At 41.5% G+C, this 13,362-nt stretch overlaps 1 protein-coding gene across 1 annotated transcript in view; it reads left to right on the top strand.

Annotated features, from left to right (window-relative positions):
- Positions 1-5: 5 nt before the first annotated feature.
- KIF15 (kinesin family member 15) overlaps positions 6-13,362 on the top strand; it is a 49,447-nt gene continuing 36,090 nt past the window's right edge. Inside the window, exons 1-10 of the mRNA XM_008171104.4 lie at positions 6-161; positions 4,565-4,607; positions 6,089-6,272; positions 6,994-7,070; positions 7,645-7,682; positions 8,777-8,874; positions 9,257-9,436; positions 10,312-10,521; positions 10,641-10,766; positions 12,523-12,645. Of these exons, the coding sequence (XP_008169326.3) occupies positions 143-161; positions 4,565-4,607; positions 6,089-6,272; positions 6,994-7,070; positions 7,645-7,682; positions 8,777-8,874; positions 9,257-9,436; positions 10,312-10,521; positions 10,641-10,766; positions 12,523-12,645 (1,098 nt within the window). The 5' untranslated portion in view covers positions 6-142. The remainder of the gene's footprint in view (positions 162-4,564; positions 4,608-6,088; positions 6,273-6,993; positions 7,071-7,644; positions 7,683-8,776; positions 8,875-9,256; positions 9,437-10,311; positions 10,522-10,640; positions 10,767-12,522; positions 12,646-13,362) is intronic.

The following is a 13,362-nucleotide window of genomic DNA, read 5'->3' as shown; positions in this document are numbered from 1 at the left end:
CCCCTCCCCGCCGGGCAGTTAGCGCCAAATTCAAACAGGCCGCCATTTCGAGCCGCCGAGAGTTCCAAGCGCTGGGGGAGGGGGACGCGCCGGGGGCTGCGGGGTTTGGAGGCGAGCAAGGGCGCCGGGGGCTGCGCGGACAATGGCTCCTGGGACCAAAGGTGAGGGGGGAGGAAGGGGTCACTGCGAGGTGCCGCGGCGGCTCGCTGGTGGCTGCCCGGGCGACGGCTGGTCTGTTTGTTCCGTTTGTGTCATAAAAGGCTGCTTAGAAACCGCCGCTGGCAGTTCCCTGTCGCGGGGGGGGGGGGGAGGGAGGGAGAGAGATCTGAGCTGGCGCCAGCGCTTGGCCATGGGTCCTAACGCCCCGCGCCCCAGTCTTGCTGCCTAAGGGGTTTTCAGAGCGTCGGTGCCCCTCCCCCCATCGCCCCTAACAGTTTTACCAGCCGTTCCCCTGGTGAGTTGTGCCAAGCACGAGTCCCCCGCCCTGTGCCAGCAGCGCTGCCGGGGGACGTTTCCTTTGCCACTATCAGCCGAGGTTGTCTCTGGGGCGGGGGGAGGTGCCCCATCCAATCCCGAGCTCCATTTTTGGCTCAGCTGAGTGAGGCCCCTGCAGTCAGCTGAACGGCTTCCCCCTCTGCCCGGGGTCTCGATGGCGTTTGCAATGTGGGCAGCCTGAGGGGCCTGTTTCCTAGGCAGACAGCCAGGAACTAAGAACAGGCGGTGGGGAAATGGGGAGGCACACGGAGGCCCAGGCATAGGGAGGAAGAATGGGGGACACCCCGTGCACCTGGCCTGGGGAAGAGTGAGGCCCAGTGGCACGTGATTCAGGGGTAGCCCCTGGAATAGGGGGAAAGGGAGAGACGGGAGGACAACGATATGGGAGGAGAGGGACCTGCAGGACCTATACAGAGCCCCTGGCATGGTGCAAGGGGTGAATAAGAGGACGCAGAGCCCCTGATTGGGGGGGGGGGGGGTGCAAGAGGTTAGAAATAGAGAGGAATAGCACTGAGAGCTTGTGGGGGAGAATGGAGGGATTCAAGGAACCCAATCAGGTTGGCTTACAGAAGCAATGAAAGGTTTCAGAGTAGCAGCCGTGTTAGTCTGTATCCGCAAAAAGAAGAACAGGAGTACTTGTGGCACCTTAGAGACTAACACATTTATTAGAGCATAAGCTTTCGTGGACTACAGCCCACTTCTTCGGATGCATATAGAATGGAACATATATTGAGGAGATATATATACACACACACAGAGAGCATAAACAGGTGGGAGTTGTCTTACCAACTCTGAGAGGCCAATTAATTAAGAGAAAAAAAGAAGAAGTGATAATCAAGATAGCCCAGTACAGACAGTTTGATAAGAAGTGTGAGCATACTTACAAGGGGAGATAGAATCAATGTTTGTAATGGCTCAGCCATTCCCAGTCCTTATTCAAACCGGAGTTGATTGTGTCTAGTTTGCATATCAATTCTAGCTCAGCAGTCTCTCGTTGGAGTCTGTTTTTGAAGTTTTTCTGTTGTAATATAGCCACCCGCAGGTCTGTCACTGAATGACCAGACAGGTTAAAGTGTTCTCCCAGTGGTTTTTGAGTATTTTGATTCCTGATGTCAGATTTGTGTCCATTAATTCTTTTGCGTAGAGACTGTCCGGTTTGGCCAATGTACATGGCAGAGGGGCATTGCTGGCACATGATGGCATATATCACATTGGTAGATGTGCAGGTGAACGAATGAAGCAATGAAGTGTGCCAGCCTCTAGCTCGGGTAGGCAACCTATGGCACGCGTGCCGAAGGAGGCACTCACACTGCCCGGGTCCTGGCCACCGGTCCGGAGGGCTCTGCATTTTAATTTAATTTTAAATGACGCTTCTGAAACATTTTAAAAACCTTATTTACTTTATGTACAACAATAATTTAGTTATATATTATCGACTTATAGAAAGACCGTCTAAAAACATTAAAATGTATTACTGGCACGCGAAACCTTAAATTAGAGTGAATAAATGAAGATAGGCACACTACTTCTGAAAGGTTGCTGACCCCTGCTCTAGCTGGTGCTGAACAAAAGTCTAAACATGCCTGAGGGCAGCCTGTTATCCTAGACAACTGCCCTGCTCAGGAAAGGTGCATCCAGACCACAGTCTGGACTCCTCGATTTTGATTGTCTCTCAACTACAGGCCCACCTCCATGGAACAATGATTTTTCTGCCCAGGTTCGGGCAGATGGGGCAAGCATGACAGGGGGAGGAGGCTGGAGTATCTCGGGAGGTGGGGCAAAGGACAAGGAGACAGACACAACTCTGAGCAGGGAGGGGGCTAACTGTAGCCACTTATAGGAGAGCGACTTTTTAATTTGTTGCAACTAGGTGGAAGGGCAATGGTCAGCGTAAACAGTACAATCAAGACTGAATGTTTTCCTAAAAGATATGCGCTTGAAATTAGTTGGGGGAAGTTTCAGAGGGGTAAATGGACACAAGTCGGATGAGCCCTGGGCGAGCATGGCCGTATCCCTCCGTCCACTGGGAGCTGCCCTACACCTGCTCCCCCCGGCCTGTGGGGGAGACTGAGCGCCCCCCACTCCGTCCCGAGCCTGGCGTTCGCAAAGGATAAATGGACACAAGTCAGATATTAGGAATGGCAATATACAAAAACCTGTAAGAGAACACTTCAACCTTCCTGGCCACACAATAGCAGATTTTAAGGTAGCCATCCTACAGCAAAAAAACTTCAGGGCCAGACTTCAAAGAGAAACTGCTGAGCTTCAGTTCATTTGCAAATTTGACACCATCAGCTCAGGATTAAACAAAGACTGTGAATGGTTAGCCAACTACAAAAGCAGTTTCTCCTCCTTTGGTGTTCACACCTCAACTGCTAGAAGAGGGCCTCACCCTCCCCGATTGAACTAACCTCGTTATCTCCAGAGTGATTCTTGCCTGCATATTTATACCTGCCTCTGGAAATTTCCATTATATAAGTCTGACAAAGTGGGTATTCACCCACGAAAGCTTATGCTCCAATACATCTGTTAGTCTATAAGGTGCCACAGGACTCTGTTGCTTTTTGGGGGAAGTTCTGTGCTACGGCCTGTGCTATTCAAAAGGTCAGACTAGCTGATCACAATGGTCCATTCTAGTCTATGCATCTAAGAAATGTCACCCAAATAGATATGACTGTAATCCTGCAGCTGATTGCACTGGCTGCATCTTTGCTTCCATGCAGATACACGGTGATCTTCTGTGGTGTTTCACACCGTTGCAGTGGTCTGGCCTGGTGCAAATAGACAAATTAAACAAATTGATAAACCGAGAACAATTATTAAAACTTTTAATTGGAACTGCTGCTTGTAATCATAGAAGATGCAATTTTTTCCTACAAATATGAAATTCAAGTTGATACCATCCCTTTAAAATGGAAAATGCAAGCTGTTAGATGAATTGAGATATTGATTACTTACTGACACTGTAGCTCCTATAGATCTCTAGGTGATGAAATGCTATTAATTTTATAGGTTTTTAAAAATGTTGTTAATTGTCTTGTGCTATTTGAGCTGCATTTTTTTGGCTATGTTGCATATTCATTTGAAAATAGCAAATGCTGCTTCATAAATTAATAATCTTGTAACAGACTGCTTCAATGTCATTGAGTGGATCAGAGATGATATACTGTAGCACTAGTACATTTGGGACTATTTTTCTCTTAGTGGCAGAATCATATTGATGTATCAGACATGCTCATTTTAAGTCTAGCCCCTCTGTGCCCTGATGTCAATAACTTCTGCCATTGAAGTGCAGACTGAGGCTTTGATCCTGCAATGAAATCTGTGCTGGCTTAGGGGGCCTTAATGGTATTTATTATAGGGAGTTTGACTGGTTATTTCACACAGTAGGTAAATGATTATAGATTAGACTTGCTCTTGAATAATTAAATCTCATAGCTGTCTCCTGCTAGAAGCAACACATCTCCATGTGAATGGAATTTAGAAGAAATATGTCAAAAGATGCGGACACACTGGGGAGGAGTTGGATACTTTATAGAACTGATTTTAAGTATATTTTTTTAAATGTTCAAGTAAAAATAAATCAGTTTAGCTTTTGCTATGTTATTTGAAATTTCACATTGCTAATAGGTGTCAAAACTAAATGTGTGCATATTGCTACACCTATATATAGTGCTTTAAAGATATATAAATCTATGGTCCATACCTGCAAACATGCATCTGCTTAATTTTATGCATTTGAGCTGTCCCACTGAATTCAATAGGTTTATTCACATGCAGAAAGTTAAACACAGGTGTTTGCACTGCAACATCAGGGCCTACTTTATCTGTGCAAAAACCACTAAACCGAATATCCATCAAAGGAAAACGTTAGCTGATTTTTTTTTTTTTTTTTTTTTTGCAGGTCTCTATTGTGCATAACCTCAAAGTCATTTAAACATTTTTATTTTTATTTTTCCAATTTTAACTCCCTCGATATCACTTGCAATACTTTTTTAATGACAGTCATAAATTGTTTTCCTTAACAGTTTGATGTATGTTTTTCCTTCTTTTAAAAAAAAAAATACAGGAGATTCACGTGATTCCACGCTGCCTCTATCAAATACACCAAGGTAAAAGACTGCTAATTTTTGTATTAATTTCTCATATACTAACATTAAAGGGCTGTGTGGGGAAAATCTGACATGTATATGATATGTTTATTGTTTCCATTCATCCCATCAGTTGATAGTGCAATTATCCCTCCCACTTTCAAATTTAGTTATTCCAACCACATTTTTTTCCTTTACGCAAGTTCAGTTCTAACACTGCAGTGCTAGTCTATAATCAGTTTCTAGGGGCTCGGCTACACTTGCAAGTTAGAGCACCTAACTCCTGAGGTGTCCACATTAGCAAGGCACTTAGAGCGCCTGGACTCTGCAGCTGGAGCGTTCCTCATAATCCACCTCCACAAGAAGCATAAAGCTTGCTGCGCCCCGGCTGAAACGCCCAGCTGTCAGTGTGGACGACATGTTGCATTACTGTGCTGTGATTGGCCTCCAGAAATGTCCCATAATCCCCTGAAGTCAAGTGGCCACTCTTGTCATTGTTTTGAACTCGGCTGCAGGCATGCGGATATCCCCTTTCAAAGCTCCGTTTCTGACAGCCGGCATGCTTATCTGCTCGGGGACAAAGCAAACCATTACTGTGGAATGCTGCTGTTGTGAGTGTGTGAGAGAGAGAGAGGCGGGGGGAGGAGGATCTGCTGCTGTCTGAACTTACAAGACAGCATGCTGACATACTCTCTGCCCCCCAAAACACACACACTCCCCCCAAATACACACAACACACTCCCTGTCACACTCCACACCCCTGCATTTGAAAAGCACGCTGCAGCCACTTGCACACTGGGATAGCTACCACAATGCACTGCTCTTTGTGGCATTGCTAGAACTGCTAATGTGGCCATGCCAGTGCGCTTGCAGCTGACCGTGTAAACACACAGCAGCGTTTTCCCTGCTGCGGTCTCCGAAGGCTGGTTTAACTCCCAGCTCAACATCTGCAAGTGTAGCCAAGCCCTAGAAAAGCATTCAGAAGTGAAGCTGTTAACATACCCAAGTTTGAGGCTGTCATCTCTGCTGACCCAAGAACAGGAGTCTTCTACCCTAATGTGTATTTTGTATTGCAGTATGTTAAGCTTTCAGGGGATCCCTTTTAATATCATGAAATGATCATATGCAAAACTGTATTTGGACTAATTTATTGAAGGACATACCAGTTAAATGTATAATAGTGATTAGAAACATAGGAATTGGCTTACTGGATCAGGCTCATGGCTCATTTAGCCAAGTATCCTGTTTCCTACAGTGGCCACCGCCGAATGCTTCAGAGGAAGGTGCAGGAAACTTTGCATTAAACAGATATGGGATAATAAGCCCCCTGCAGTAGGTCTCTTCCTAATCTCTTGTAGAGGTTATCTAGTTTAGTACAACTTCAGGGTAAACCTCTGCATGAGTTTCTCCACTCAGTCTGACTTCACTAATTTCATATATTTTCTCAAGTAGCTGACAGACATGTTTTCAGACAACCTTATATATAAATATTCCTTCATTAGTACTGAAGGTGATGCCATCAAGGTCTATGTGAGAGTACGTCCCCCTTCAGAGGGAGCTGCATTAGCTGATGGGGATCAAGGCTTGTGCTTATCAGTTCTTTCATCAAACACTCTTCGTCTACATTCAAAGCCTGAGCCCAAGATCTTCACTTTTGATCATGTTGCAAATATGGACACAACCCAGGTAATGGCTTTAAAATGACAAGCTTACTAAAATACGAAAAAATGGTTGCAATAACTATACAATATCTTTATCAATATCTCTCCCTGGTTTTTACAGTAACCAGGCTGGCAATGCTCAGTTATAGTTACGCTATCAAGGCAAATTCATTTTCCTCTCCACTGCTTTAAGAATTTCTCTTTTTAAAGTTTTCATAAGAATTGCTCTTTGCATTTGTACAATGAAATTGCTGGGAAATTGTGCTTAATGATAGATGGGATATTATGGTCCTATAATATATGATGCTGCTAGAGAAACATTCTGTATAAGCAAATTACCACTGAAGCCCACTGCTCTAGGCCTAACAGAATAATACATGACAATAGATGGGAGTAGTAGTTAGGCAATTTATTCAATTCCATAACACTGAGCAATTGATTCAGTACCATAACAAAGTTTACTTACCTGTTTTGCAGTCAGCGTTAGTAAAGGGTTGTGTGGCCTATTGTTGGTGCATTTGCTTTGTTGTGAGGAAGGGAAAAAAAAAAAAGCCAGGTAGTCATTTGATGCATCTAGCCTGGCTATGCATCATTTAATATATAAATACACAAAGTTCTGTATGTAACATTATTGTTTTATAATAGATTTCTTATATTGTGGAAAATACTGGGGAAGAAAGTCTTGTAGAAAGTCTTTTATGTTTATGAAACCTTAATGCCAGCTTCCTTGTCCTTTTTCTCATCAGGAGGCAGTGTTTTCAAGTGTAGCCAAAAACATTGTTGAATCTTGTATGAATGGTTACAATGGAACCATCTTTGCATAGTAAGACATTTACATTTATTTCATATTAAACATGAGAGTTGTAAAAAATTAATTGAATCAATGAATACCAACTGATTTAAGTATCAGGGTATAACTTCATGCTCTGGTGTATTTGCTTAAAAAAAAAAGCTGCCTTCTCACTTGATACGTCATCCCAAAGCGTGACATGGTGAAACTTTTTGCAATTTACTTGTCGAAGACTACTTAATTTGTAAATCAGTATTTCTGAGGCTATCTGATGCAGTGTGGTTATAGTTGTGTTTGTCTCAGGGTATTAGGGCGGTTAAGGTAATATCTTTTATTGGACCAACTTCTGTTGGTGAGAAAGAGAAGCTTTCAAGCTTACACAAAGCTTCTTCTCTAATACTCTGGGACCAACATGGCTACAACAACACTACTTACAACAATGGTAGACTTCAAGTTTACAGTGTGTTTTTACATCTTCAGCTTATGAGAAATGATTTGTCCATGTCAAACTGCCAATTTGCATGAAAGATGCAGATCAATGAGGGATGTCACTGCTAGAATAAATTTTGCTTATTTGGGATTTTTTTGTTCTCTTCTTCTTCTTTAGTGGCCAAACTGGGTCAGGGAAAACTTTTACTATGATGGGTAAGTGTATAAAAGACTCATTGATATAAAGATTTTTTCTCAATACTAGTTTTGAGATATGGTTTAGTTTTAAAACTTTTTTTATGCTCTGTAAATTGTGATTTGGTTTTACCTTCGTCTGCAGGTAATTTTTTAATCTTACTGCTTTTGGGATTGCAAAGCACTCTTAGTGCAGTTTCTGTCTTTCTCACAGCATTCCCAGAGAATGGGGATGGGTACCATCTTGCCCTCTTTTCTTTGAGGTGAAAAAGTCCATTCCCTATTTTCCAGCTGAAGTAAATAGCCCAATGAAATCAAATGTTTGTAGTCAAGTGGCTTTACAAAATTCTAAAAACATCTTTTTAGTTTCCCCTTTTTGGTTCCCAACCCCTCAATTTTTGGAAAAAATAGTCTGGTAGGTACCTCTTTTCTATGTTAAATATAGATAGAGAGATAGATATAGACGTTTTCAAAAAGACTGCCTTCCTAGTCTGGAATTAAAGGTCCATCTGTATATAAAAGGAGTTTACATTATTCTTGTGCTGTTCATAGCACTGGTAATTTTAAATACAACAGTTAGTCAGTCTCCCTTTTTACTTTTAAAGAGGGACAGTTGCCAAAACACCAAACTGAAAGGAGTGCCTGGCTCAGGGACTTGCTAAGAATTGGATGAACAAGGCAATTGAATTACTCTCAATCCTTGAAATGGTCCCTGCAGACCACGGTTGAGGCAGGCACATTGGTGGGAAGTTTGCACTGCTACTTCTTGGTCTGTGTGTGCACCTATTCTGTGAATAAATAGACTTTAGTATCCAGAGCTGTAAATCTCTCAGCCTTTCACAGGCACTAATTTAATTTAGATCTTTTTAAATGTCAGTTGACAAAGCAAAATCAACTGATTATTCGAGAAATAGCTTGATTTCTTTCTTTCTTTCTTTCTTTCTTTCTTTCTTTCTTTCTTTCTTTCTTTCTTTGTTTTGCTGTGAATGATTGGTTAAAAGACTGGTAGTTGCAGTTTTGTATAATGGTATATGAGAGTGCCAACCAACTGCTGTTGTTGAATAGTATTTCTTAATTAAACCTACGAAATGTTGTTTTTAATTAAATCTCTTTAGGGCCATCTGACTCTGATAATTTCACACATAACCTGAGAGGAGTTATTCCTCGGAGCTTTGAATATCTCTTTTTTCTAATCGAACGTGAAAAAGAAAAGGTAAAACTTTTGTATTACTGAGGTCACAGGAATGTCTGTCTTATGAAGTAGCTGAATAAATTAAATTTTGATTAGTGCTCAAGTTTCTTGTGTTATAGCTGCCTTGCATCAACTTTACCAGTTTACATTTATTATAGTATCCTTTGTATATTGATAGCTACAAGTGCCAATAGAAAGATTTAAATTTCTATACTGAAAGTAGCTATCTTTCTAAGTAAAAATGTTTTCCTTTGGGCACCATAAATGGTATTAAGGTACAATATATATCAATAATAACTTTATACCTTTATGAAGGAAATGAAACAAACCACTGCCATACTGTGTTAGAGACCAGCTGTCATAAAAACTGTATGTCTATAGTAGAAGTTTTCATGTTTTACAGGCTGGTACTGGTAAGAGTTTTCTCTGTAAGTGCTCGTTTATTGAAATCTACAATGAACAGATATTTGACTTGCTGGATTCTGCTTCAGCTGGACTCTTTCTCAGGGAACATATCAAGAAGGGAGTCTTTGTCGTCGGTGCTGTGGAGCAGGTGTTAACCTCCGCTGCTGAAGCATATCAGGTAGTCTGTTTCATTCTGTTTGATATCTGGACATTGCTCTATCAGCAACATTGTACAATATTAGCTCTAGCAAAAATTAACGTGCCTAAAAATAAAATGCTGATATCTTTTGAAAAATATTTTGTAGAAATCGAACATCTATAAACAGAGAGATATTTTGTTTATTCTAACTTTTCTCCAAAGCATGCATGTTCCACATCAGTCCTTGGTGAATGTTAGAGATTATGAAAGTTGTAGGATTTGGGGAGTATAAAAATGCACTGATGTTAATCATCTACTGATGTTTGCAGTGGACCTCAGTGGTATAGTAGCAGGTTTCTTTGTCCCACTACACTGTTGTTCCAGATATCTTTCACACTGTACATCCAGATGTTGAGTAATCCTTACTCTTCTAATAATCAGAGCACATGGCTTGTCTGTGGTTTTAAAAGGTTTTATTTGTACAATGTTAACATATTTGTATAAAAACATAAAGAGGGGAAATAGAACTTTGGAAAACAAAAGGACATTTTATATTGCAAAGACTTGGAAAGTCATATCAGTGAGTTGGCAGTCAAAATGTAGCATAGCAATTTTTAGACTAAAGAAATTGTAAAACATGGAATTGGGTTGACAAGAGTGAAGGAAAGTGACTATTTCTAAACCTGTACGCTAATGTTCAAATAATAAACATTGTGATATTCATTAGGATTTCCAACTGTATTACATTTTTATATGAAGATATTCTGGTGCTAAAAGTCAGTAGTTGTAATGGTTTTTTGAAAGGTCTCATACTGGAATATGTTTACTCTCTGTCAAACCCATTGTATCTGAGTGTTGGGATCACTTTGAAATATGCTAGATGGTGCTATTTGGTGTCTCTTCTTGCTGCTAAGGTGTTAACTATGGGCTGGAGAAATCGCCGTGTAGCATCTACCTCAATGAATAGAGAATCCTCAAGATCGCATGCGGTCTTCACTATTACTGTAGATTCAATGGAGAAGAATGGTGAGGTTGTTAACATCCGATCCTCCCAGCTGAACTTGGTGGATTTGGCAGGGTCTGAGAGACAAAAAGATACCCATACTGAAGGAGTCAGGTTAAAGGTTGGTGCTACATATCTGTGGTTACTTTCTTTTTCTCTTCAGTTAAAGATTTTAAAAAAAACCACCTTGTTTTAATCAGGACAGTTGTCTTCTCACTTTCACTCTCTTGTATGTTTTAGGAGGCAGGTAACATAAACCGGTCATTAAGCTGCCTGGGCCAAGTGATCACAGCGCTTGTTGATGTGGCTAATGGAAAACAAAGACACATTTGCTACAGGGACTCAAAGCTCACTTTTCTGCTACGGGTAACACATAATCAGTTTTCATTTAATAGTTTTAAAAAGAAAAATACATTGATTTTTATACTGAAAAGAGAAAAACTGAGCTCAGTTCTGTAAAATTGGGCTGCTTGCTTTCACTGTTGTTAACACTTCCTGGAAAATCAATTTCTACATGATTTCAAAATTATCCTTTTGCCTATAGTAAGGTCTTAGGATGAATTGTAAGGATCTGAAAAACACAGACTTCTCAGTTTGTTCCTCTGCTCAAAGGAAAAAGAGAAACTTTGAAAAATATATTGATAATATCTAGACAACAGAAAGATAAACTCGGTTGTTACAATGAATGTCTTCAGTTACCTGTGCTTATATTCTGTGTGTGTGTGTGTGCGCGCGTGCGCTAATCTATTTTAATGAGAGTGGAGGATAAGTTCTATTCCCCAGCCTATATATTGCAGAAGTGTAATAGTCACTGACTTGAAATGCTTCTAACCTTAAAGGTTTTATCTGTCCTCTAACTAGCCACACCAAACGTTAGCAGGATGTAGCTGGTATTAGCGACAGATAAACTTCCTGAAGATTAGAAGATGAGTATTCTCATTGTATGAAGGGCTCTTTTAAAGAGAAACTGCAAAGCAATTATGAGGATTGAGTGAATTCCAGTGTTCTCTGTTGAATACCATCACTAACCAGAATGCATCATTCTTTGACCTCAAATACCAAGTTTGGTTACAATCCATGGTAGTATTAGTGATGTCAAAGGCATTTGTTCCCTATTCCACTATGACAGCATTCTACCCATTCCTTCTCCAAACACTTTTTCCATGCAATCGGTTGGTCTTAATCCTCTGTTTTAAGAATTTCTATCTCTCTCTCATTCATATAAGTATAAAAAGTTGAAATTCTGTCTGTGTCCATTGTTTTCTTGTACCCCACTCTTATAAAGAGATCCACAACAACAGATCCTTACCCCCAAACAGAACACCATTGAAGTTTGTGAGTCTTCTTGCAGGACTGGGGTCTTAGATTGTAAGTGCCTTAGGTGATACCTTAGCTATTCTATTCTGTACAGATATAAGTGCACCGCTGGCACTCAACAAATAATACTGATGTTTCTAAAGATCTATATCTAACAGTGAGAAGTTACAGAGTAACAGCCGTGTTAGTCTGTATCCGCAAAAAGAAGAACAGGAGTACTTGTGGCACCTTAGAGACTAACAAATTTATTAGAGCATAAGAAGTTAGTTGTCTCTTTGATCAGTCAGTTTCCAGCCTGTCTGCTAAGACTATCAAGTGTCTATGTGAGTGATATTTTTTGTGATAATGATGCTTATCCAGTAGAAAATGGAGCCAGGTAATCAACATATTTCACATAGGTAGCCAAATGGCTGGCCTTCAAGGTGGTAATAACTTTCAATTGCTATTGACCAGAGTTCTAAAGTGAAAAATTTGATATCTCATTACAGATTTCCTGAGTCTCCTTTTGCCAATGATAGCACACTGCCCAGTTCTAAATTTCTGAAATGATCCTCATTTAATTACAAATCCCTTCACAATATAACAAGATTAAGGTTCTTGAAACTAAACTCTTATTTATATTTAAGGTTATGTCCTCCTTTCATAACCAGCTTTGAAATAAAGCTTCACAAAGGAATGTAGAGATTTTACAAGTAAACCCATTCTAGTCTAAAATTACATACCAGACAACTTGTGAAAGAAGTATTAATTTCTAGCAAAAACCAAAACCCTTCAACCTAAGCATATTTTCATATTTTTCAAACAGGATTCTCTTGGAGGTAATGCAAAAACATGCATAATTGCAAATGTTCATCCTGGATCTAGATGTTTTGGTGAAACTCTGTCCACCCTTAATTTTGCTCAACGAGCAAAGTTGATTAAAAACAAGGTAAAAAATTATTTAATATCTTTACTATCATGACTTAAACAAATACAATATTTTGTCATTTATATGTGAACCAATTCATTTTAAGAAACATTTTTGTTTTCTATGGTTAACTCAAATGAAAATCATATTGAAAAAACAAATTTGCTTGCTTGGGTTTAGAACAGGGGTGGGCAAGTCCGGCCCCTCAGGACTTTGAATCCAGCCTGCGGGATTGCCCCCGTGGCGCCGCGGGCCCAGCACCGCTCTCAGAAGCGGCCCCCAGGTGGGGGGCAGAGGGCTCCGCATGCGTTGCCCTTCCATCCAAGCACTGCCCCCCGCAGCTCCCATTGGCCGGGAATGGGGAAACCGCGGCCAATGGCAGCTTCTGGGGAGGTACCTGGAGGCGTGGCAAGCACTTCCTGGCGGCACTGGGGACAGGACAGGCAGGCAGGGAGCCTGCCCCGGAGCTGCTTTAGGTAAGCGGTGCCGGGCCGGAGCTCGAACCCCTCCTGCCCCCAACTCCCTGCCCTAAGCCCCCTGCTGCCCCCTGCCCCCATGCACCCCAACCCCCTGCCGCACCCCACACCCCTCCTGCACCCCAACTCCCTGCCCTGATCCCCCTTGTACACCCTGAACCCCTCCTGCACCCCAACCCCCTTCCTGGAGCCCCCTCATATACCCTGCACCCCTCCTCTGCCCCAATCCCTGGCCCTGAGCCCCTTCCTGCACACCACACCC

The sequence above is a fragment of the Chrysemys picta genome, chromosome 2, assembly GCF_011386835.1.
Source record: "Chrysemys picta bellii isolate R12L10 chromosome 2, ASM1138683v2, whole genome shotgun sequence".
Taxonomy (NCBI): domain Eukaryota; kingdom Metazoa; phylum Chordata; order Testudines; family Emydidae; genus Chrysemys; species Chrysemys picta.
The sequence above is the reverse complement of the archived record's forward strand: the minus strand, read 5'-3'. Positions and strand labels throughout refer to the sequence as shown.